The 26,236-nt window shown below is 38.6% G+C and overlaps 1 protein-coding gene across 5 annotated transcripts in view; it reads left to right on the top strand.

Moving 5' to 3' along the window:
• The window catches only part of SCAI (suppressor of cancer cell invasion), a 106,675-nt gene that overhangs the window by 50,209 nt on the left and 30,230 nt on the right, over positions 1–26,236 (top strand). For 3 of the 5 annotated variants that reach the window (XM_053667739.1, XM_053667741.1, XM_053667743.1), the window contains 11 exons: positions 8,793–8,888; positions 9,457–9,543; positions 10,951–11,049; positions 16,694–16,790; positions 17,768–17,866; positions 18,012–18,164; positions 19,622–19,723; positions 19,969–20,070; positions 20,816–20,894; positions 22,871–22,970; positions 24,489–24,570. In XM_053667739.1, coding sequence (XP_053523714.1) covers positions 8,793–8,888; positions 9,457–9,543; positions 10,951–11,049; positions 16,694–16,790; positions 17,768–17,866; positions 18,012–18,164; positions 19,622–19,723; positions 19,969–20,070; positions 20,816–20,894; positions 22,871–22,970; positions 24,489–24,570 — 1,096 coding nt within the window. The remainder of the gene's footprint in view (positions 1–8,792; positions 8,889–9,456; positions 9,544–10,950; positions 11,050–16,693; positions 16,791–17,767; positions 17,867–18,011; positions 18,165–19,621; positions 19,724–19,968; positions 20,071–20,815; positions 20,895–22,870; positions 22,971–24,488; positions 24,571–26,236) is intronic. The other 2 variants (XM_053667740.1, XM_053667742.1) reach the window with 2 other exon arrangements.

Below are 26,236 nucleotides of genomic sequence, written 5' to 3' on the forward strand. Positions count from 1 at the left end.
ATGCGTATGGCTTGTACTTGGGTAAAGAAATAGAACACACAGCCCCTGGCAACCCCCGGTGCTCCCTCTCGCCTGGACTTCATAGCAGAGTGAAGAAGTGCAATCAGTGCCTCAGAGTTTTTACATAATGTCTCATTTGGATGTAACAGATTTTCTCTTAAAAGTGTGCATTTTCACCTTGTTTTAAGCCGTTCACCTAAGTTGTCAGAGCTTTGTCAATTTCCCAGGTGTGATTGTCTTGATGATGTATTTTTCTTTAATGAAATTACCTTCTGATAATATGTGCATAATAAATAAACTTCTTTTCACTTACCATGTAAGGAAACATAGTCTAAAAGGTGAGAAATGGATTGAATGAATGGTGTTATGCTTGTAAGAGCCCTTGCATATAGTTACAGTAGTAATGAAGTGTTAGAAATAGCTTTGAATAATGTCATAAAAATGATCAAAGCCCAAGTGCTTGCAGGGTTCTGGTTACCATGGTGACGAAGCAGCATGGAGTGCTTGGTGGAATTATATAAGGCAGCATCTTGAGACATGTATTTGAGATACACAGCTGCATCTACCACTGACACCCATGATTTTGGTGCTTTGAAACAGCAGAGGCCTGCAAGTCCTAATTATTTGACTCCAGAGAAGCAACTACACCAAGCCACAATAAGCGTCGGAGACCATGAATGTATATACATATTTACAGAGACTCACACCAGTGAAGTGTAGTGGTCTTTAATTAAGATCATTGCAGTAATTTTTTATTAAATATGCTCCCAATATTTCGTATTAAAGAATAAATAATCTACAGTGCCTTCTTAAAAGCCTATTTTTAGGCAGCCCTGGCTCCTAAATAGGAAAGGAGCCTTGAGAAGTTACCAGTTGGCTCCACTGTCTCCTCCCTTCCCTCCCTTGCCCCCTCCTTCTTCTAGGCACAGTGGCAGTCCCTCTGTGTGTCCTGATCTCTTCCTTATAGAGACAAGAATCAAATTGCATTAGGACCCACCCTAAAGGCCTCACTTTAGCCTGATTATTTCTTTACAGGCCCTATCTCCAAATACAGTGTTATTCCGAGGTACTTGGTGGGCATCCATGATCTTAGCTACTTGAATTTGGCACAGAGGGTTGCATTGTAGAAACTTGGAAGGAAGTTCCTAGGTTTTGACCTCTCAGCATTACGTTTGAAACGCCTCCGAGATCCGGGCTTAATCCTTTGCACCACAGTTCTTCCCGCAGTAGCCTCCCAGCTTCTGGTGAGAGAGTGAGGATTCTGAAACAGGGAGCTGAGGGTCATACTTTCGATTTCCTCTAAAGCCTTGGGAAGGGAATATGAGCAGCCGATTTATATAACACAGGTGTCTTTGGAGGATGTGAAATATAAGGTCATTTAGCTTACAGGATAATTCACAGAGTCCCATTTAAATTAATTCTATGGACCATTAATTTCCCATTTCTGCTGACAGTGGTAATGACCAAGTGATATATTTAGAGTTGAAAACCAGAGTCAAGCTCTGAATAGTAGAGGAATTTATATAAAACTCTTTATAAAGTACCTTAATTTTAGACTCTAATCATATTATAGTGAATTTTTTTATATTAGCTTTTATGATATGTCTCATTAGGGAAAGGAGTGATCACAGGGCTTATCTTTTTAGGATATTAAAAAAATTAAACCCTATTTTGAAAAAGAAATTATGCCCTGGTTGTTGGCTCAGGTGGTTGGAGTGTTATCCCATACACCAGAGGGTTGTGGGTTCGATTCCTGGTCGGGGCACACACCTGTGTTGCAGGTTTGATCCCTGGTCAGGGCGGGTATGGGAGGCAACTGATTGACGTTTCTGTTTCACGTCGATCTCTCTCTTCCTCTGTAAAATCAATAAACATATCCTTGGGTGAGGATTAAATTAAAAAAAAAAAGAAATTCCTATCTTTATAATGAGTCTTTACGCTGGAGTGATAGATTTTCTAAATTCTTTTGAGGATAATGGTATAGAATTTAGCCAATATTGTTCATAGCTATAAATCAGAGAATATTTGTATATTGTTACTTACGGTCAGGAACCTTGTTCTAGCCTTTCAGATCACCTTTTTTGTGCTTTTAACCCTCATGCAAAATTGGCTTCCCTTAAAACCCTTCCACTTACTGTCTGGAGTTAATGTAGTCATAAAACATTGAGTTCTACTTCTGTTTTCTCCCTTAACAAGATGTATTACTGAGGTTTATTAAATTTGTCAGATTTGGAAACAAAGGAACTTGCAGGCAACTGCTTACTTAAAAATTTGCCTGAAGAATTTACACAGTATCTTTACAGAAGCACCCAAGCGTTGTCAGATCTCATGAAAGTGATTTTGCTGCCTAACGCTTTTATATAATAATACAGTCTTCCTGCCAGCAGCCACTTGGTGAGAGTCTTAAAGACTATGGCAGCAGCTTCCACTTTTAAACATCTGATTAGTTCTTCCTAATGCAACCTCTCACTAGAGATCCATAGAGACATGAAAAGGGTGAAAACTTTCAATAAATGTGGAAACTAGTACCTATAGTTAACCTATTTCTATAATTTGAAATGAGTTTCTACTTATAAGGATAATGGAAATGGACTTAAAAATGCAATTACTAGCTCATTTTTTTTACGTGTGCCTGAAAAGTTGGGGTAGGAAAGCCTTTTGCCTTTTACTCATTTTCCTAATATCTGGAACAGAAACAGAAATCTTTTTTCCACTCATCAATTTCACTTATAGACATTTACCTTTTACTCATATCACAAAACTATTCAAGTTTGTTACTAGAAGCAATATAAATGTTCGTCAGAAGGAATTGGTAAAAGTGATTCATTATGTACTACATTGTACATAGTAAATATTGATATAATTCTATATCAAAGAAAATGATATACTCATAAATTAAAAAGGCATGTTATAAAACATTATGTATTGTTTGATTCCACCTATTCAAAGTAATAGAAAAACTCCCATAGAAAGAATACAAAAACCTCCTATAAAATGCATAGAAAATACATTCTTAATGGGGAATATTTCTGGGTACTAAAATCAAGGGGAGAAGCAATAGGGTATTTTCTTACTTCTTGTTTTGTATGCTTAATACCTTTTTTCCAAAACACTATATTATTTTTAAAGTTCAAAAAAAGAAAGAAGCATGAGGTCTCTGTGATAGATTGTAAAAGTCATTGCCTTCCCTATATCCATGCCCACCAAGTCATCCCCTTTCACAGACTCCCAGCTTGGCCAGGAGATTTGCTTTGGCCAGTGGGACCATAAAAACTTGGTGCAAAGACTTGGAAAGAAAAATGCACATTTGAGCTGCCTTCCCTTTTGCTGCTCTCGGGAACCTTGCCACCAGCCTCGTGTAAACAGACCTATGTTAGCCTGTTGGAAGATGAAAACCACATGCCCCAGCATCTTAGTTGCCAGACAGGCAACTGCAGATTTGAGGGAGGTCACCACCACTGTCTGTCCACAGTTGAATGAGCGAGGTCTGGCTGAGACTTGTGCTATAGTTTTATTAGCTATTAATTGCCTTTTTTCTTTTTTAAAAATATATTTTATTGATTATGCTATTACAGTTGTCCCAATTTTTCCCACTCCCTGCCCAGTACCCCATTTCTTCCAGCAGTCGCCCCTTAGTTCATGTTCACGTGTCATGTATAAAAGTTCTTTGGCTTCTCCATTTCCTATACTATTCTTAACATCCCCTATTTTGTACCTACCATTTATGCTTCTTAATATCTGCACCTTCCCCCCATTCTTTCCCTACCCCCTCCTAGGTGATAACCCTGCAAATGATCTCTGTATCTATGATTCTTTTCCTATTCTGGTTGTTTCCTTAGTTTGTTTTTTAAGATTCATTTGTTGACAGTTGTGAGTTTGTTGCCATTTTAATGTTCATAGTTTTGATCTTTTTCTTAAATAAGTTCCTTTAACATTTCATGTAATAATGGCTTGGTGATGATGAACTCCAAGAGCTTTATCTTGTCTGAGAAGCACTATATCTACCCTTCCATTTTAATGATAGCTTTGCTGGGTAGAGTAATATAGGTTATAGGTCCTTGATTTTCATGACTGAATATTTCTTGTCAGTTCTTTCTAGCTTGCAGTTTCTTTTGAGAAATCAGCAGACAGTCTTATGGGCACTCCTTTGTAGGTAACTCTGCTTTTCTCTTGCTGCTTCAGAAAGTCTCTCTTTATCTTTAACCTTGGGCATTTTAATTACGGTGTGTCTTGGTGTGGTCCTCTTTGGGTCCAACTTGTTTGGGACTCTTGGTGCTTCCTGGACTTGTATGTCTATTTCTTTCACCAAAATTAGGGAAGTTTCCTTTTGTTGTGTTTTTCAAAGAAATTTTCAATTTCTTGCCCTTCCTCTTCTCCTTCTGGCATCCTTATTATTTGGATGTTGGCATGTTTGGAAATGTCCTGGAGGCGCCTTTATACTATCCTCATTTTTTTCAATTGTTTTTTCTTCTTGCTGTTTTGGTTAAATGCTTATTTCTTCCTAATGTACCAAAATGTTGATTTGAATTCTGGCTTCATCCCCTCCATTGTTGGTTTCATGTAATTTTTTCTTTATTTCACTTAGTGTAACCTTCATTTCTTCCTGGGTCTTTTTTATGCTGTTGCTGTACTTTTTATGCTGTGAGTTCTTTGAGCATCCTGATCACCAGTGTTTTGAACTCTGCATCTGATAGGTTGGTTATCTCTATTTCATTTAGTGCTTTTTCTGGATTTTTTCCTACTCTTTCATTTGGGCCATTTTCTATGTCTCCTCAATTTGGCAGCCTCCTTGTGTTTGTTTCTGTGTATTAGGTAGAGCTGCTTTGTCTTAGTAGCACGGCCTATTGTAGAGAAAGCACCCGTAAATTGTGTGGGGTGAAGCCTTAGGCAACCCGCTTCACCACGCTTCACTACTTTGTGGCTCTGTGTTGGGGAGGGTTTGAAGGGGGAAAGTGCTGCTGCCTGTCTTCTGGAGGTTTGCCCGGCACTCGCCCTGTGCAACTGGCACCCTTTTAGCGTTGCCATGGTGATGGTTACCAGAGTGGGCAGGTTTGCATACGTTCTAAGATCGTTCAGGCTCTTTAGTTGAAATTTCCCCAAAATCTGGCAGTTTCTTCTGCTGCTCCAACCCCCAGTGGTCTTTACAGCCAGAAGTTAATGGGGATTTATCTTCCTGGTGCTAGAACCCGGGGCTGTGCAGTCTGGCCTGGGGCTGGAATCGCTTTCTCCCAGGGCATCCCTCCCAATTTTTATCCACACACGTGAATGTGGGACCACCCATTTGCCACTGCTGCCTCTCCGTGCCACACCGCACCTCTGCACCTCTCTGCCCCTCCTATCCATCTAGATGAATGTGCTTTAAATTTTTGGTCATTGGACTTCTACACAGATTTTCCGATGGTTCTGGGTGTTACTTGTTTTGAGGTGTAGTTGTAATTCTTTCTGTGGTTGCACAAGAAGGCAAAGTGTGTTTACCTATGCCTCCATCTTGACCAGCGGTAGCATTATCCTGCCTCTGTTTCTCTTAAGTATCTTGTTTAGCTCTCTCTCTGATGATGTCTTCTTTCCCTTGTGCATATCCAAATCTGTCTTCATGCAGCTTTCCCTCAAACCCTCAATGTATCTCTTCTCTACACTCTTCTTTTACTTTTACTCAGTACCATGTAATTTAGTACTTATATGATATTTTTTCTTTAGTCTTTTCTGTCCACCTAACGATAAGCTCCTGGATTGTAGAGGTCATATTTCACATTACTTTCTCTGGCTTTCATAACAGTCAGTGCTTGATAGAACTACACATAGTACCAGGTTTCCTCCTTCTGCCCCGTGTCCTCAGCGTGTGCCTTGCGGAGCTGCAGGGCACGTGCCTCCAGCAGGAGCGCGATGCCCCACTGGTGCACGAGAAAGGCTGCACAAACCCGGGCTGCATTTCTTTCTGCTCTGTAGCTCTCCTTTCCATGAAATTATGTTTCCTTCATCAGGTTAAGAAGGACATGTATAGCTGGTTTGTGTGTATATATATGCTCTTTTTTGCCAATCCAAACATGTATGTGTATTATACACAGTGTAACATGTATATATTAAAATGAAAAAATCCCAATAATATAGTAAGTGAAAAATTGACAGTAATACTATATATGTATAGAATCCAGAACAGTAGACATCCCTCCTCCAAAACAACCAGACAATATAAACCACTTCCTCGTGTTCCCATAAATTGTACAGATTACCAAGACCATTCAACTTATTTAGCTTTGTGAAGTAGATAAAAGATTTCTTTTATTCTTGGAAGTTAAAATGGGGTTAAATGAGGGAATTTCTATTTTAAAAGTTTCTTTTACTCCTAAACATTTGTTTTCTCTATTTTATGTATTTTGGAAGACATAGGGGGCATGGGGATTCATTCTAAAATACAACCTGCACCTCTTTTTCTAATTGGAAAAGTGCTCATGGTGATCACAGGGGCACGGATTTAGACAAAGTGACGGAGACAGACAGGAGGACCATGGGAAGGAGCGGGGAGCCCCACACCAAAAGCACTGGTTTGTCTGGTGACCCCCGTGGAAGGGTTGGCCCCAAGTTGTAATCTGTGAGGCTGGTCATGGCACACGGGGTTCATCGTACTCTTCTCCACTTTCGTGTGTTTGAAACCTTCCACCATAACAATATTTTAAAGACATACCTTAAAAAATAGACACCTTTCACAAAAGTGGTAAAATGACCTTTATGGAAAAAGTAAAATTTATTTAGTGACAATATTTGTAACATAAATGTAAAGGGATACTATTGACATGAAATGTATTTTAAAAAATTAATTCCCAAAATGGATCTTTAGGTTTATTCAGTCTTTCGTGGAACTCTGCCATGAGGATTATTTTTAGTCTTTTGATAAGCTAATTTTAAAATTCATATGCAAGTACCAGGGAGCAAGAATAGCCAGGGCAGTCCTGAAAAAGAAGAAACATGCCAGACTTATTATAAAGCTAATTAACAGAATGTTAATGAGAAAATAGAAAAACGGACCAGTGGAATAAAGCAAAGAGCTGGGACGTAAGTATAAGAGAAAACTGATGACTGCAATTGTAGTTCTATCATGTTAGCTAGAAGGATATTTTTACAAAATCAGATAGAATTTGTTTTTGGTTATATTAAAGAGTTCATTTCAAAGCCAACACTATAGATCTTTAAAAAGTCTATATTATTGTATGGATGAATTTCTTTAAAAAGATATTAAAAGCACTACACATAAAGATTAACATGGATATATTTGATAACTACTGAAAAAATCAGTAAGAATGAGACAAGTCACAGACTGGGATAAGAAGTATTCCACACTGTAGTCAATACATAAGATTATTGTTCCTTCATAGAACAAGTGACTTGGGCAATGTAGCTCTGAAAAGATTTGGTTGACTCTTCGACTCTTCATTTGATACAGGTTACCTTCCAAGTACCAATAGCCATTCCCATGATATTTTGAGACATGTTTCTCTCTCTGTCCGCCCTAGACGTTATTATGAATACCTTGAGCTTATCAGAATTCTTCAAGACAGCAAAATTCTTAGATTCTTTTCCCTGATCTGTTTTGTCCTGCTGAAAGGATATATTTGGGGCCTCTTTCCTATGTTTATTCACAGGTTTTCATAAAGAGGTTTCCTAAGGATGAGACACAGTCTTAAACTAGCATTTCTCAAATTACATTGTTTACACGTATGCATTTGAAACTGTTGTGTATTTTAGGTTCTGTAACTTGTGGGTTTTCTCTTAGTTCCACTCTTTCTTGTATTTTGCTAAGTACAGCTAAGAGCAGGTCTCTTGACTTCTTCCTGTGAATCCACAAGTTCATAAATCCCATGATCTGCCTTCCAGGTTACTGCCAGCAAACATAGTCCAGCCGGGTTATGATGTGTGTCGTCGTTTTTCCAGCCTTCAGTAACCGTTACTTGCCGCTCAGTCTCCGTGCCAGTCTCCCATGTGTAGTGTGCTTGTTACGGCAGTAACCCCTTCCCGGTACCAGGTTCTCTCCTGGCTTTTCCTAAATAAGGCTGCAGTAACCACGTCAACATTTTAGTGCCTCACAGCAGTAGAGATTTCTAGATCCCAGGTTAGCTGTGAGTTGTATGCCATTCTGAGGCTCCATGAAACGTGCCTTACTCTGGGTTTCAGTCTGAGGAGCAGCCTTGCCTTGGTCTTACAACAGAGGGAAAAGAGAAAACGCTGACCCTGTGATATCTCTTAATATGCCTCTCAGACATGGTGCAGATAATTTACAATTATATTTCTTGGGCCAAAGTAAGTTATATGGCCAGTCCCCATTCTGCATGGTAGGGAAGTGTCTCTGAGGCATGGACAGCCATCAGGGTCAAGGACAGGCAGCTATCTGTTCACCTACAGGAAGAAAGAGGGCAGAACAGTTGAGAACAACACCACCTGCGTGTTCACTTCTAGGGTCCCTAAAGCAATGTTTTTCAAAGGGCTGAATTCTTAGCTGAAGATAAACTGTTGGAAGTTCTCACTGTCTAGGTGCATACAAGTGAGATCACCCAGGACAGGGAAGCGAGTGCTAGAGACTCATGGGAGGCTAAGAATGAGCTGTCAGTAGCGGGGAGAAGAGAAAGAGCATGCCCAGGAGTCTTGTCATTGAGCTCTTCTGCTCCGAAAATAACTTCTTTTAAGGAAAGAAAAGCCTGAATACAAATGATTTAAATCTATCCAGTTTGTATCACCACAAGAGTTAGTTTCCAAATAGCATAGGAGATTGAAAACTAATATATGGGTATTTGTTCTTACAGAGATTTGCCACAGTATGGGCAGAAGCAGTGGCAGTCCTATTTTGGAAGAACTTTTGACGTTTACACCAAACTCTGGAAGTTCCAGCAGCAGCATCGGTAAAGGAATTGTGTAGTTAAAGGAGAGCAAGGCTCCCTTCTACTTTAGTCCCAGTTTTAACCTTTGCTACCTTGGTGCTTTTTATCTCTGGGTGCATCTTGGTGTATTTTATCTGCATGACCCAAATGAAAACAAATTGATTTTTTTCTTGCTTACTTGAGGTTTTGGAATGTAGTGTTCTTATTGGATTTCTAAAGACTATATATAACTGAAACAGTTCAGACTGAGTCTAACATAGCTTGACTGATTTGTGGTTTCTTTCTAAATAGGTGTTGTTTATTGGCCAAAACAATTTGTGGTTATTTATGCTTCTAATATTCATGAGTATAGCTCAAAGAAGTTTCTTTTTTATATTTCAACTTACTTTAAATAGACATTTTATAAATGCTTTTTGAATTTAATTGAATGATTTTGTTGAAATCTCATGAAAAATTCATGAATTCGAATTCACGAATTTAAAATTTCATGCTGAATTGGGTGTTATTTTATCCTATTAAGTTTGTAGATGTGGTTATTTTTGAAAATTATAGTCTCTTATTTTATTTTCTTATTTTCTATATAAAACAGACAAGTCTTGGATAATCGGTATGGCTTGAAGCGGTGGCAAATAGGGGAAATTGCTTCTAAGATTGGGCAGCTATACTACCATTATTAGTAAGTGAATTGCATGTGGAAAAATCAAGCATTGTCCTGAGTTATGCACAGCATGCGGAAGTATGCATGATATACTTATTTGATTGGGAGGAAAACTAAGGAGTTACAAATGAAACCCTAATAATTTAGATCAGATTATTTAAGACAGCATTATGAAATGACCTTCCATAATCAAAGTAACATTATTTGCTTCAAAGGCTCACCTTCCAAACAGTTCATTTGGTCAGACTCATTTATAACTTCAAGGAGTATGATCTTGGTACTAGAGAAATGAATTTCTAGTTCTTAATGGCTTCACTTAAACCTCAAAGAAACTGTGCGAGACAGACCATAACTTGTATGTTTGGATGAGTGGTTTTCAGGATATTTTATAACTGGTACTTGGAGGATGTGTCTAAAAGGGTTGTATGAAGTAGGTAAGGATAATTCTGATAATCTCCTTGGAGTGAGAGCATCTGGGTAGTCCCCTCCATGAGTTCTGGAAAGAAGAGGACTCTTTAGGACTCTAAATCTCATTCTCACGAAGTGGCGGCAGGGGTACCACAGAAAAGCTCAGACCATTTGTAACCTGATAGGCCAGACACCCCTGCCTCTTCCCATCCTTTGGCACATCACTCAATATTCTCACCATTAAAATCACTCTCTTGGGTAGCATATTCCTTTAAGAAGTCTTTTGTAAACTACAAATGTTGCTTTTTGCTATTTTAATTTATTTTTTAATTTTTCAATTGCAGTTTACCGTTAGTATTATTTTGTATTGGTTTAGGTGTATGGCATAGTGATTAGATAATTGTATGCTTTACAAAGTGTCCCCGATATTTCCAGCACCCACCTGGCACCAGACATAGTCATTACAATATTATTGGCCATATTTCCTGTGCCGTATTTTACATTCCCATGGCTGCTCTGTAACTATCAACTTGCACTTCTTAATCCCTTCACCTCTTACACCCAGTTCTTTAAACAAAGAACCCAATTTATCAGCATCTTCTAAAGATTGATATGGATTAGTCCATTTCTGAATCCTGTGAGAAAAGAAGTGAAAGAATGAGTCAAAGAACAAGTGACCGTGTATGGACGTGGGGAGGCTCATGAAAGGTCTGCCCTCGGCGGACGGTTTTAACCTGGTGGAAGGCTGTTTGGAGAGTCCCTTTGAAGAAGGAGAATAATGTGTACTTTGAGTTGCCATCCAATAGGGCTTGGGAGTGGTGGGGAGGTATTTTCTAAATATCACTATCACTATTTTTATATATTTTAACAGTGATATGCATATTGCTTTGCCAATTTGAATTTAGGACAGTCATTCCCATGCCCCCATGTGGAGGAATAGGGGGATAATGGAACAAGCATTGATCGTGGTGAAGAATTCGAGACAGTGTCAGATTGAAAGATTCTGTTTTCTCATAGCTTACGCACATCTGAGACCAGCTATCTGAATGAGGCTTTCTCCTTCTATTCTGCAATCAGACAGAGGTCATATTATTCTCAAGTCAATAAAGAGGACAGGTATGTACCTAGAACGTTTTTAGACAAGCAGGAAAAGCACGGGGCATTTTTAGTTTGTATGTAAATTATGCAGAAACGCATACATTTGTTTATAACTTTTATTCACTTAACGGGTCTTACAGAGTGCTCACTATGTGCCGGGACTCTTTCGGCATACAGAGGGAATGTTACCTAGTGGCTTAGATGTTATTTAAACACTGCAGATGTTGTAACAGACGTCCCAGTACCAGCGTGCAGTCAGAGCACAAAGGAAGGATAGCTTACTTCTTTATGAGAGCGTGAGGTCACAAAGTGTCATTGAAATGAAACAACTCCAGAGTGAGCCTTTGCTAATAACCTCGGTTCTTTTTAGCCTGGGTACTTTTACTTCGTATACATTCAAAAGCCTGCTGACAGCATCCACGCAGGACTAAGAAAAGGCATTAAGCTATTGGAACTGTATTTTGTAAACCCAACACTATTGTGCAGGTGTTAGGGAAAAATGTCTGATGGAATTTATTAATTCCCAACAGTAATCTGTTGAGCACTTACACGTACATACGGTGGTGTGATTGGTACTTGGGAAAAGGAAAAAGAAAAGGTGTACAAGTGTGCTCTTTTTTGTTTTAAATGGTTATCTTCTCATGGGAATTACAGACACCTTTGGGGTGTAAGTAGATGGTGATGTTTTTAATTCCAGATGAGTGTGGAGTTGTGGAAGAAACCAGGGATCTGCTAGAGAATCTTGATTGCTAGCATTCCAAGAACTGTTGGAAGAGGAAGTTCAGTACTAAGCCCTGGCTCGTGTCGCTCAGTGGATTGAGTGCCGGCCTGTGAACCAAAAGGTTCCAGGTTTGATTCCCAGTCAGGGCACAGGCCTGGGTTGTGGGCCAGGTTCCCAGTTGAGGGTGTGTGAGAGGCAACCAATTGATGTTCCTCTTCCTCTCTTTCTCCCTCCCTTCCCTCTAAAAGCAAATAAAAAATAAAATTTATTTAAAAAAGAAAAAGTGCAGGACTAGAAGATGTGAACGTTCTCTCTACCATTGACTCACAGAACTCACAGTTGTTCTATAGTGAAAATAATATATTCTCTTAGCAGTGGAAGAAAACGTCGTTTTGACATGTTTTTCTTGAGAACACTTTGTGCTTGGCTACCATAGGCTTTCCAACTGTACAGCAGCACTTTTTGGAAAGCCCCACTTTTGTAAATCCCCCTCGTGCCCCTGCGAGTCTGGTCCAAACTTGTCTAGAGGAGTTTGTTGGGTACAAGGAGGTTTGTAGATGCTGATGTCTGTGTGTTGTCGCCTTACTCATTCTTCCATCAAGACTCCCACCCATTACTCTCCCTGCAGATTAAATGATTTGCTGTACATATATTCACTATAAATATATTTCCTCCAGCACTCCCTTTATTGCACTTATGTTGTACAATTTGCCTGAATTCTTGGTGAGATGAATTTATCTCTAAGAATGTGCAAAAGGGCTATGTAATATTTTATTAGCAAGGAACTATTTTAAGCAATAGTAAAGTACCTTGTGTAATTCACTTTTCTAATTTGTCAAAAGGAAAATTGGCAATAAGCCCCTTGGCTTAAAACCCATCAGTTTGATTCATGGAAATTCTTTGCTGCCCTAACTGTGAACACTGCTCGTTAATTGTTTTCCTGTGCTGCCTCCTACAGCGGGGCAGATGAACAGAGGTAGGGTTATTTGGAACCGCGGAGTCAAAATCCCTTGCCTTAAGGGCACTGAACTGGAATCAAAGGACTGTCTGAAATCTTGACTTTGTTCTCTTGGGGGACTTTGTTCAGGTGGCGTGTTGTTTGCTCCTTAGTGAGCACAGGGCAAGGCAGCCAGTCAAGGTAGCAGTCGACAACAGCTCCTATAATCAACAGCTGTAGATTCGAACTAAGTGGGAAAGTATCGCACAATATCACAGTTGCTTTAAAAGGCAAAAATCTCTCCTCAAAGGGATGAGTTCTCTGCACTGTCTCAGTGCCTAAGGATTATGTCAGTGCCAGGAGGAATGGTTTGTTCTAGCAATCACCAAGGCGACTGCCTGTCACTAGTCAGCCCTCACACTGTCATTCCCCAGGCCCATCCTGTTTAGTAAAGGGAGATGTTATCCCATAATCAGTCATCCAAGGAGCTGCAGACCCCAGCTGTTGCAGCTGACCCTGACCAGAGTTAGACACAAAGAAGATAAAGTGTCCGAGGAAACGGAGGTAGGGGTGGCGTTGCATTGAGCCACCTGGAAAACAGTTTCCTTGCAACTGTGTAAAGATCCGGTGTCTTACTAGCGGAGGGTCTGGCAGGTAGCATGGGCCGCAGTTCCGGAATGCCACAAGAACTTTGTCAAAAGATCATGATGTCAGCTTCAGTGTCGAGAGTACTGAAGTTTTCTGCAGTGGGAAATGTGAATCTAAACTTAAAGACCTGGGCATTGTCTAGTGACCTTGGTAAGGAGGACTTGATGTGGACCTTTCCTTCCGCAGCTCGATAGGGAGCCCGGCAGCAGGCTGTGGGCTGCGGGTTCAGGATTTCCCGCTGGATTGGGATAGCCTCTGCTGTGCCAGTGGGTAGCACTGACTTCTTTCATCTGCGCTTTGCTGTAGTTTGGCACATGGTTTCCAAAATGAAATGCGTCTACTACTTCTGTACGTTCATTTACTACAGGGCCAGCAAACCATGGTCTGGTTTTGTACTGTCTAGTAGCTCAGAAGTGTTTTTACCTTTTTAAAGGGGTTGTGAAAAAAGAAAGATAAATATGCTGCAGACACCATCTGTGGCCTGCAAAGCCAAAAATATTTACTGTCTAGCCACTTAGAGAATGTTTGTCAATCTGTGGGTCAAGATATGTTCGTGTAATCTGTTACATAGTTGTATAAACTATGACATGGATTCATAGAACCTATTTTATTTTATCAAATGTTAGAGAATTGCTGTGTTAATGTTTCAAGTGTGAATTGACATCCTCCTCCTCCTCCTCCTACAATTTTTCTTCTGTTTTGAATTCCATTTCTGACAATAAAGTAGGATAGAGAATCTAAAATACTCTCTCCAGAACACCTAGAAATGCCGGATAAGATAGAGCAGTCATCTCTTCATCTTGAAATGGACAGCTTAGCTTCAAGAAAGTAAGAGAGATCCCCTGTCATTAGTAGCAGGACCAGTGTTGTAGCAACCCTGGGGGGGTTGGGGGGTGACAGAAAGGAACTACTAAGGATTTCTTCAGGGAGAGGAACATTGAAATTAGAAAGAAGGGTGTTGTATAAGCATTAGTGAGAAAAAAATTTCCCCTTGTTTCCTAAAAAAACACAGGCCTCATAAGACAGTAATCATTGTAATAATGGCTGTTCAATGTTAGTAAGAAAATGGGGCTGCCCTGACCTGCGCGGCTCAGTCAGTTGGGCGTTGTCTTACAGAGCAAAAAGTTGCCAGTTCAATTCCTCTGCAGTGCGCAGACCTGGGTTGCAGGTTCGGTCCCTAGTCAGGGCACGTATGAGAGGAGACCGATCAATGTTTCTCTCACATCAGTGTTTCTCTTTCTTTTTCCCTCCGTTCTCCTCTCTATAAAAATAAATAAATAACATCTTTTTAGAAATGGGGCCAAATCCTAGAGAACTATAACATGAAGGAAGAAAGGAGATAAAGAATTAAACCATGCTAGTAAGATCCATTTATGGTTCAGAAGAAACTTAGAGTAAAAGTTGCTTGTTAAATATTAAGAAAAATATTTTTAAAGAACCTAAGGAGAATGTGTAGTTTCAGAACAGGTAGAAGGGTAACTAAAGTGAGTAATACAATTATGATTATTACAATAAAAGGTAGCAGAGGAACACATATTACAAATATATAATTAGCACAACATAATAAAGTAGAAATAAGTGCAGGTCATTGGTAATCACAGTAAATGAAAGAGATCTAAACTTCCCAGGTAAAAGGCAGAGATTATCAGGATGCCCTTTTAAGGAAAAGCCAGTAATACACTCTTTGCAAGAGATCCTCCAAAAAGATCTTCCTAGACAGTACATAGAATGCTGCTGTGTTTGTGTGTACATTATTTATATTTAAGGCAGAAAGTATTATTAAGTATAGAGGCTTATCTCATAATGATAAAAGGAACAACTCAGGAAAATATAAAAATTCTTAACATGTATATGCCCAGTAGTGTAGCATTATAGTAAGCTAAGCAAAAAATGGTAAATTTTTAGGGAGAGCTTGACAAATGGTCTAATTAATATTCATGGAGATATTAAATATACCATATTTAGTGACTCATATATCAAGAAGACAAAATTATAAGATTTGAATGACATAAAAGTTGTATTTAAAATTGCACACAATAAGCACATGCACATAATATTCAAGCTTATATGAAACTTGTGAAATTGACTTATACTTGCCTCAAAATAGGTTTTTCAAGTATATGTTGTCCAACTGTGGTGCAAATCCATTAGAAATTAAGAATGAGAACATAGTTTTTAAAAATCAATGAATTGGTTGATTAGTAGACACATTTCTAAATAACTCATGGGTCAAAGAAAAATTTTTGTTTTATTATGGAAAATGTCGTACACGAAAGTACAAGGTTGTAACATTATTACATTTGCAATGTAGGATGTGGAAAGGAGGAAGTGGAAATTGGGAGTGTGGGGTTTGAATTGATAAGGGATGAATGTAAAGTGTCAGATGTAAAGAGGTGCAATATGGACTGTAAATAGCCTTTGAAAAGTTGAGGGTGCAATTGCTACTTCTAGCCACACCAAAAAAACAATAATGAAGAGGTATAAGTAAGAGGCCAGTAGAGAATGCAAAAAGGTACACTGAAATACATTAGAGGGACTGGAAAGAGAGCAAGAGAGGGCCAACGGAGGAGCACAGACACCAAAGGGGCAGGTGGAAACTGGTACAGCAAGGTGGACGCATAAAGCCAGAGGACCTGAGTGCACGAGGCAAGGACTTTCCCAGTGGCTCAAAAAGCCAACCTACCCAGGTGCTGTCTACAAAAGAGGCGCTAAAATAAAAAGACACGGGTACTTGGAAGCAGAGGGACCAAAAAAAGATATGACATATAAACACTAAGCACAAGAAAACTGGCTTGGTAATATTAATATCAGAAAAATAAGATTTTAAAACAAAGAATGTTCTTCCTAGAATGCTTTTCACCTTGTGTCTTTCTACCTCTTGTCTTCTACCCGTCCTTATACGTAGCCTTAACTTAAACGTTACTCTTTCCAGGAAGTCTGCTGTCATTTAAGATCCAGCCTCGTGGGCTCAAATGGCACCCTTTATTTCTCCTATCATTGTATTCATTCCACTGTGTTTGAAAATTTTATCTGTCTTCTATATTTTAAATACTTTTTTTGTCTGTAAGATCTGTGAAGAAGGAATGGTGTCTGTAGTTCTGGTTTTTGTTTTTCTTTTTACTCCCAGCAGTTAGCATAGTACCAGATGCATCTAAGTTCTTGATAGATATTTGTTTAATGAATGAATTATGTGATAAATCAGTAATAAATGTGTTAAAGACTATAGTTATATGCCAAAATGTGTATAACTGCAGAATAGGGTCAAGAGTTTAAAAGCTGTAAGAAAGTTGGAAAAAAATCAAAAAGCATATTTCCTTTTTTGATCTAATGAGTAATTTTCCATTTGTCTACCATAGACCCGAGTTGGTAGTTAAGAAGCTAAGATACTATGCAAGATTTATAGTAGTTTGTCTTCTTCTCAACAAAATGGATGTTGTGAAGGATCTGGTGAAGGTAAATGTACTTTAAAATAATTAAATATCTAACTATGTATGGATACTTTTGTTTAAAAATAGATTTAAGGATAAAATAACTTTTGATACATCTAAATCATTACAGCATTCAAAGTATGGTAACTTCTGACAAGGGTAATGATAAAAAAATTTTTTTCAACTCTCTTCATACTTCAAACACACACTGACCAGAGATAATTATCTTAATTCCTTGCTTTTACCCCATCAGCATGCTGTACATTTCACTACCCGTCAGTGCATGGCTGGGAAATGCAAACAAAAGTTAAACTATTTTGTTTAAGAGAAAATAACGGAAGTGTTAGGTCATAAAAAACTACAGTGCATAACGTTTTACGCAGGTGCTGCGGGTGAGTTTCGGTTTTCCATCTGTCGGTGTGTCTACGTCACTGTGTCCTTCATTAACTGAGACGACAGAGAGCGAAGGCCATGGGGCTCCCTGTCTCTCTGTTGTGGCTGCAGACCGCATTCCGGCGCGCTCTGCATTCAGATAGTGGTTTCCATGGCACACTCTTAATTTGGGGGACTCAAGTATCGCATGCTGGTTTTGACAAGTCCTCCTCTGTATTTCTCCACTCCTAGTTACTATGAACAATCTCCAGATAAAACCAGTGTGATATAAAAGCCAGAGAAAATCAGCTAGACATTATTACTTTTTTGCATGTTAAAAATTGGGGGTTTTACCTTGAAGAGTTTTCTGCTAATAAAGTAATGGCTGATGTGGCGCCAAGTAGGTATGGGTCTTGCAGGGTCTCTCTGAAGATCTTATTGATGGGGATCATTCTGGAGTTTTTGATTTTGAGATAAATGCAGGTAGTTTTCTTTCTTTCTTTTTAGTTATAATTGGGACTGCATTTGATAATAGTCAAACTTCTTATCTGTGTCAGTTCTGTCAGGAATATGGTACCATGTAGTGCTTTTTTTTGTATAACCATTTTCTTTGTGATACTTTAAAATCAGGAATTGTCTGATGAAATTGAAGATTATACTCACCGCTTTAATACTGAAGATCAAGTGGAGTGGAACCTAGTGCTTCAAGAAGTCGCAGCTTTCATTGAGGTCAGTTTTCGACAAAAGGTTGTCATAGTTACGGATAAGTAAATTCTTGTGTGGTGTGCATTTTGACTGTGTATATCAAGAAGGAATAACTTACTATACTGACATTTTATCCTGGCTGTCAACTACCGACTGCTTTTCTCTGCAGGCGGACCCCGTAATGGTACTGAATGATGACAACACCATTGTGATCACATCGAACCGCCTCGCTGAGACGGGAGCCCCTTTGCTGGAACAGGGCATGATTGTGGGACAGCTGGCTCTGGCCGACGCACTCATTATTGGTAATTGTAACAATCAGGTAAAGAATCGCGAAGGAACTAAGCTGAAAGTCTGCTTTGAAAAATAGTGCTTTTGCCGTATTATAGGATTTTTATTTCTTTGTAAATGTCCTAACATCCATTTGTGAGGAAATGTTAATTATGCTGTGTCCATCTGTGGACTATGTTACAGACATTTAAGTGGTTTAGAAAGAATTTTTAATCACAAAGGAAGATACTCATGATGTGGTAAGTGAAAATAAACTGGTTGTGGAGCTATGTAAACAGAATTCTTTCATGTGTGAAAATGTACACACACACACACACACACACACACACACACACAGGAAAAAAGACCAAGAAGAAATTCACCAATATCATAAAATGTTTATCTTTGAGCAGCAGAATTTTAGGTGGTTTTTATTTTCTTCTTTACAACTTTCTAAGTCTGCTTCTTACTATTTATAATCCACAAAAAAGGGAGGTGGGGTTCCTCTTAAGCACATTTGTCAAAAGCACATTTCAAATATGGTTTTCATGGGACAGAACAGTCCATGATGATGATTTAATGTACCAGAAATGTAATTTACTAGAAATTATGAGATATTGGAAAAGTTACCACTGAATACATTTTTCTACATGCATTATTTATACAAGTTTTAATTTTGAAGCCTTCCTTACACTTACCATTTTTGTTTTTAACTTTTTCTAGTGCTTTTCCAACTTTGGCGTTTATAACCATTAATTCACAGGTTTACAAATTAAAACATTTAAATTTAAATACAATGTTGCCTACCCGAAGTTCTATGGGAGTATTATTCAGAACAGAAAGGGATGCGGTCTTACACATTGTGTACTACCAAAGTGTAGTGAGGAGGCTATAAAATGTGGGCCGGAGCCATACTGTAGCCTCGGTGTGTTGCCAAAAGTTAACATGTTTTATAGGACCTCTGTAGGTCTCTGTGTTTACATGACTACTTTGATTCGTTTCTTTTTTCTTTAAGATTTTATTTATTTATTTTTAGAGAGAAGGGAAGGGAGGGAGAAAGAGAGGGAAAGAAACATCAGTGTGTGGTTGCTTCTCGCATGCCCCCCAAATGGGGACCTGGCCTGAAACCCAGGCATGTGCCCTTACTCCGAATCGAACTGGCAACCCTTTGGTTTGCAGGTCAGAGCTCAGACCACTGAGCCACACCAGCCAGGGCAGATTTGTTTCTAAAAATACCTGAGGGAATTGATGGATTGATAGGAGAATGGATAGATGGCGAGATATGTGATAAAACAAATATAGGAAATGTTAATGTTGTAGGATCTAGATGATAAGCTTATGGATGTCACTGTGTAAGTCTTTCAGTCTTCTGTCTTTTAAAACTTTTTATGCTAAAATATTGGGAAAGACCCAATGTCATTAAGTACACATGAATGTTAAGAGTAATGATATGATTAAGGCTTCAAGGTCTGCGTTCTGCATTAATAGTCAGGTTTGTTGGCCTTGCAGGTTAAGTTCAGTGAACTAACTGTTGACATGTTCCGGATGTTGCAAGCCCTGGAAAGGGAGCCAATGAATTTAGCCTCCCAGATGAATAAGCCAGGAATGCAGGTACGTCCTCCCTCCTTTTGCAGTTTTGCTAACACTCCTGCTGCTTCTACTGCCCGGGGAATGTTGTTAATCCAACACATGATATGAGTGCGAATAAGAACTCTCTTGATGAAATACAGGAAATATAGACAAGCATAATAATAGTAACAAAAGCTATTTGGTGAAGAGGATAGTAAAAATAGATATTGATAATCCATCTGTCAAGTAGAGCTTGTATGTGTGTTGTTTTCTGTGTGTAAATACAGGAATCAGCCGACAAGCCTACCAGGCGAGAAAACCCCCACAAGTACCTGCTCTACAAACCCACCTTCAGCCAACTGTACACATTCTTAGCAGCATCTTTTAAGGTATATATGATCCAGTGTATTTTACTATATGGGGAAAGTGTGCCCGAAATGGAATCTGAGAGTCACTCTTCTCTTGGAATATTTGAGTCGAGAGTTTAGGTAAAAGAAGAAATTGAAACTGCCTTTGGAATATCCTAGTCATAGTTATGTTCAGAATGAAAATTGCTTATGGTGTTCCTTCCAAATGTTCTTTACCATTAATTAATGAGACTATTGCTTAATTATTCTCCTCCCTGCAGGTTTTTTATCACTGAACTACTTTAGGCATAAGAGTCAGTGCAGGACTAAAAAATACAGGAGCAGGGTGCATAGGCCTGTTACATATTCAGGCAGCTCAGGGAAACACTCTGGTCACTGAAAAAGCTATGAGGAGTCCGGAGGGAGCTCCTCCCAGTGTCTAGTAGGGAAAGCCACAGACGGGAGTTCGTCTTTCCGAGCTGTAGTCAGGATCTTTACTTCTCCATTACAGGCTTTCCAGCAAACATTTTCTAAATGATGGGTGTTTTGAAGCACAGAATGTCTTCAAAATTTTGGCAGTAGTTGTAGATTATAGATTAACATAGAATCTTTTGCCATGTAGACAGAAGTTGGAACCCGTACGAGTGACTCTTCTCTTGGAGAAGACAGTATGTTAGATTAGGTTCTTAACCCCCACTCCCAACACCTTTAAAATGTCATGAGCTTTAAGTAAAACTGTTGTTTTCCCTGTTTGTTGTTTTGTATGTGTGATTTTTTTTAATTTCAGGAGCTGCCTGCCAATAGCGTGCTCCTGATCTACCTGTCAGCCACCGGCGTCTTCCCCACAGGTCGTTCTGATAGTGAAGGTACAATAAAGGAATGCTCCTGTTGTGAGCAGGGCTTGAATTCTCTGTATTTTCTACAAGACGATGGCCCACAGCCTGCAGACTCTCTCCAGCGTTCTGGAGAGGCTTCCAAATTGGGAATCTGATCTATTTCTGGAACTGGCACTCTTACAGATACCCCAGTCTATTTTATTTGCTGAAATAGTATGCATTCAAGTCCACGAATCGTCAGCAAATTCACATACTAACTGTGTGCCTCACTAGCAGATGTACCAGAAGCACACATGTGTATGAAATGACCAAGCTAGAAATGATGGACTTCACATGGTTGAATTTTTCTGAGCTTTTCATGCGTCAGGTGATCTGGTCAGTGGCTTCATCGGGGCTGAAAGTCTTTGTAGAAATCAGTACACTTTTGTAACTGTGAAAGTTCAAGTCCTTGTCATGATTTTGTTTTCCGTCCTTTTTTTTATTTGGTTTTTATGGATTCAACATGTAGAATATTGGGATGCTGTTTCAGAATAAAAACTTAAAACTGTCCAGAATATATGAAATTGGTCAGAATAGGTGAGTAACTGGGATGCAAAGGAGGCATTTAAATCTGTCTGGACACACACAAAAATTTTTTAACATCCTTAACATTTTCCTCCTCATCTGTTTGTGAAATTTGCATTCCTTTATACAGTGCATGTCCCTCCCATCTTCCTGCATGACCTACAGATCCTCTTAAAGTGATAAATGAAAACAAACCAAAATAGATCTCATCTTTTCACTGCAGTGATTTTCTAAGGGATAAAATATAACAGCATTAAAAGTGATTTGAAGTCATAAACTAACCTTTTGTAGTGAAGTTAGTAATTTTATTTATAAGCAATTATTTCTGTCTCTTAGCTACTCTTGAACCAGATTTCCTGGGCCCCTGCTTAATACGTTGACCTGTTGTTTTACTTTTTCAAACTGTAATAGCACTACAGTCAGTAACTGAATAGTCCTTGGAAAGAGATTATTCCAAACACCCCTCAGTTGCTGTTCCGGTTAGATGAAAGTTTAACTAATTAATCTGACTAGCAGCAAACTTCAAAACGGAACTCCAGCAGTTGGTATAATAGTGATAATGGATTTTTTCACATGCTAAAATTTGGCAATTCTTTTTTTTAAGATTTTATTTATTTATCTTTAGAGCGAGGGGAAGGGAAGGAGAAAGAGAGGGAGAGAAACAGCGATGTGAGAAAGAAACAACCAGTTGCGTCTCATACATGTCCTGACCAGGGACCAAAACCGCATTCCAGGCATGTGTCCTGACTGGGGATTGAACTCATGACCTTTTGCTCTGTGAAACAACATCCTACCAACTGAGCCACACTGGTCAGGGCAGCCATTCTTCTCAACAAGTTAAGATTTTGTCAGTGAGAATTTTCAAGTTTTATTCCAAATTTTACAATTAATGGCTTGCTTAAAATTATACTTAAATTATTGTTCAAGTAGTTTTCTGTTTTTTACTTCCATCCAAGCCCCCCCCCCCCGGAGGGTGGGCTTGGATGGGAGTAAAAAACAGAAAACTGTACTTGAACAATAATTAAATAAATTTTAAAAAATTATACTTAAGAAATTATTTGGACTTCAGTCTGCAATTTCTTACTTAAATAATTTTGTTAAACCTGAGATTTTAATTGTGTTTGAAATATAAAGATCACTCTGAGCATCCCAGGTCTCCATCCCTTTATCTCCCCGAATAATGGGATTTACTGGATGCTTGTTTTGTTTCTCATTAGATTGTGTTTGAAGAACTGATGAATAATTAAGTGATTTTTTAAAAAATGTTGAAATAAGCAACATGCTGAAATCATTTAAATACTGCATTAAGAAAATTTAAAATAATTAAAATGTTTTCTAATTACCTTCTACTTGTATCAGTGAGAGATTCACATAACACCTTTGAACATAGAACAGTGTCACTCTCCAGCTGAAGTCTAGGGTTCTTCCGTTTGTTTTTATAGGTCCCTATGATTTTGGAGGGGTACTTACTAATAGTAACCGGGATATTATAAATGGAGATGCCATCCACAAACGAAATCAGTCCCACAAAGAAATGCACTGGTATGTATTCTAGTGTCTCTCCCTACTATGAAAATTAGAGTTCTCTCTTATGAAATATAAAGTGAAATAGGGACCTTCTTCTAGTGCTAGAAATACTCTCTTAGGCTGCTATTAATTACACTTATGTGGATCCAGCAACATTTCCATCTCTGACTATCCTAGGAAATTAGAATTTTGAGCTGATACATATTTTTTAAATTTTCATTGAATATCAATTATATGTCAGGCACTATTCAATTACTGGATATACGTCAATGAACAAAAATGGCATTTAAGTTGGAGGAGACTATAAATACATACATACATAAATAATAGATCAGGACATGATACATTTTAATGTCAATACAGACTTTTTAATATAAGCTTCTGTTGGTTTGATATACCACAAATGAGCTTAGTTGTGATTTCCAGTAGAATTCACCTATGAAAGTTGTTCTTTTTCTAGGTATGACACATTCACTGGGTGAGCCATTATTGGCTCTATAATTTCTCTATTTGAGAGGGAGCGATCTGGTTATTAAGGAACTGGACTTGTTTGAAACCGCATTTCCGATAGCACATTACATAAAATGTGAACTGCTCATGTTAAAGAACGGGAGGACAGGCGGAGAGGGAGACGTTCGACACTGTGTGTGTGACAGTCGACAGTTGACAGTCCTCCAGGCCATACATGTCAGTGCCACACTGACCTTAGTTGTAAATGACTTATGTTAGAAAAGCTTGTATATAAAATTATGATATTGGTCATTGACATATCGCTTTATATGTTTATATTTACATCAATATTTACACATACACGCACATTGTCCACTAAGCTGGAAAGAGCGTGCACACCAAAATTGTGACCTGCTTGGCATATGGGGGTGACGCTCTGACCCACTGAGCTACTCGGCCAGGGCTGTGACCTTTAGCAATGGCTCTCGAATACATGCTGCTGGACTCTTAGCCTTAGGGTCCAGTAGAATCTATAAACATATAGATTCCCTTCTGTGGGCCGGGAAATATATGTTTAAGAAACACCCAGCTGATTCTGATAAAATGTCCAGAGAAAGCAAAGACCAGTAAAAAAGGGAAGCCCTGTTATTGTCTGCAATAGAAAGATACAGCCTGAAATACTAAGAAATCTTTAAAATAGGTATAGATTTTGAAAGACTCATCAAAGTACAAATCTGGTTGTGTTATCACATCTTTGTTTTCAAAACATGTTTTCAAAGGGGCTTTTGGACACTAAGCAAGGACCTTTATGCCCACTTCAAAGATCTGCGTGTTGTGTGTGGGGCCTGTCTCTCCACATACCGTAGCCTTCTCTCCAGCGTGGATATTCTTGAGTAGGAATTATCTCTGAAGCTTTTTCCCAGTAAAACTTCATACACACAGTCTTTGTCTTCTGCTTAATTAATCTTTGTTTTTCTCTCAGTGCTACGATGAAAAGGAGATGTGAGCAAACCAAACTGAAGAAGAAAAATCCCCAGACTTGGCGGTACAGTCCCTCAGTTACTCACTGTTGTTGTTTTCCAGCCTCCACCCCGGGGACCTCTATCCTTTCACACGGAAGCCCCTGTTCATCATTGTGGACTCATCCAATAGCATCGCATATAAGGTGAGTTCCGTGAGCGCCGCGGCACAGGTGAGACGTGGTGGCACCACCCGAGGTAACTGATCTTAACATGTGCCTTTTTATTTTGCTTCATTTTATACAGTTTTTATTTAGTCTTTCTTTTCTTTTGAGGTTGTGCATGCTAGTCAGGATCTGGTGCTCTGAATAGAAACAAGAAGAAAATGCATGAATGGATACTCAGTGGAAAATAATAAATCCTCCTGCAGGAAAAAAAATTCAAGATTTCCAAGATCTCTGGTGGAAGGTTCTTTTTGTTATATAACCCAGAATTATTTCCTTTTATAGAGGTAGAAGTACATGGGCATGTTTTATTTTCAAGTTTACAGACTTTTTCCCCATCTACACACTGAGCTGCTGTGGTTTAACTGAAATTTATATCCCATGTTTTATAGTTGCAGTCACTGAATATCAACATGAATTGTTTTAAATGCACTTACTTTAAAAATGTGAAAATAAGTAAAAAGTGATGGCCCTGAATGCTGAAATAAGTAACAGGGATCTAACTTGAAAATCTTTCATTTTATATTTTGCTTTTGAAGCAGTGTTTTTTGATGATTGTATAAAGAATGTCAGCAACAAAACACTTTAGGATATTAGAGTTCACATTATAGTAATTTACAGAAAAATGAAAATAATTTTTGGAGTTTTTGTATGTGGTTGGAATATTTCATTAGTGAGCAGTATGTTCAGAAATATGCTGGGACCTGCACATTAAAACTGCCAATTAAAGCTATTTTTGTTGTAGGTATACATGTAATTAGGTAGAGAAGCAGACATTGGTAGGTTTATTTCAGGAGAGCAATGGCAATGTCTGGGAGCTGTGAGAGCTGACCCCAAGCATATGTTTTCCATCTAATTTCATGTTTAGTTTCACTTTTTAAAGTCTGAATTCCAAGAGCCTCCAACCAACCCCGAACTTGTCGGCAAATTTCCTGCTACCTATTTTATCAAGTTTAACATTACAACTTTGATTTTGGAGAGCATTGGCTGTATACTTTCTTAACCCATGTGTGTGGTGGTGTTTTTAATCTTTCTGAAGGGGTAGGAAGTTGCTGAAGGAAAAGGTTCATTAGCTCTCCTGTTCAAACTTATAAAACCAGAGGAGTCCGGGCAGTTGTCTTCACAGAATTCAGAAGAAGCGTTCACTTTGAACGAGAAGGGATTGTTTGCGGTGGTTTAGGATGGGACGGGGTTGCTGACACAGCAGGTCAAGTGTATTGCTTATGTGCTCCAGCGTGCATTGGGAGTACTTCAGCAATCTAGTACTTTCTCTCACTTTAATTGGATGTTACTTGATAGCACTTTTTATCATCTCAAAAATATCTTTCATTACATGTGTCTGCTATTTCCAGAGTACATTTTGGATGTAGAATGAGTATTGGATGCTGATTTAATAAAAAACACCACTGTGCCTACTTGGAAGTGTATTTACTTAATTAGGTACCATGATTTAATTCTAGATTTTAATATTCTTTTTTTTCTTTTTTTAAAGATTTTTAAAAAATCTGTTTTATTGATTATGCTACTACAGTTGCCCCATTTTTCTTCCCCTTTATTCCCCTCTGCCCTGTAACCCCCTCCCACCACCATCCTAGGTTTTAATATTCTGACCGGACAGCAGTGGAATAACAGAAAGGTGGTTTTTTGG

The sequence above is a fragment of the Artibeus jamaicensis genome, unplaced genomic scaffold, assembly GCF_021234435.1.
Source record: "Artibeus jamaicensis isolate MK-2021 breed Jamaican fruit bat unplaced genomic scaffold, CSHL_Jam_final contig_471, whole genome shotgun sequence".
In the NCBI taxonomy this organism is placed as follows: Eukaryota; Metazoa; Chordata; class Mammalia; order Chiroptera; family Phyllostomidae; genus Artibeus; species Artibeus jamaicensis.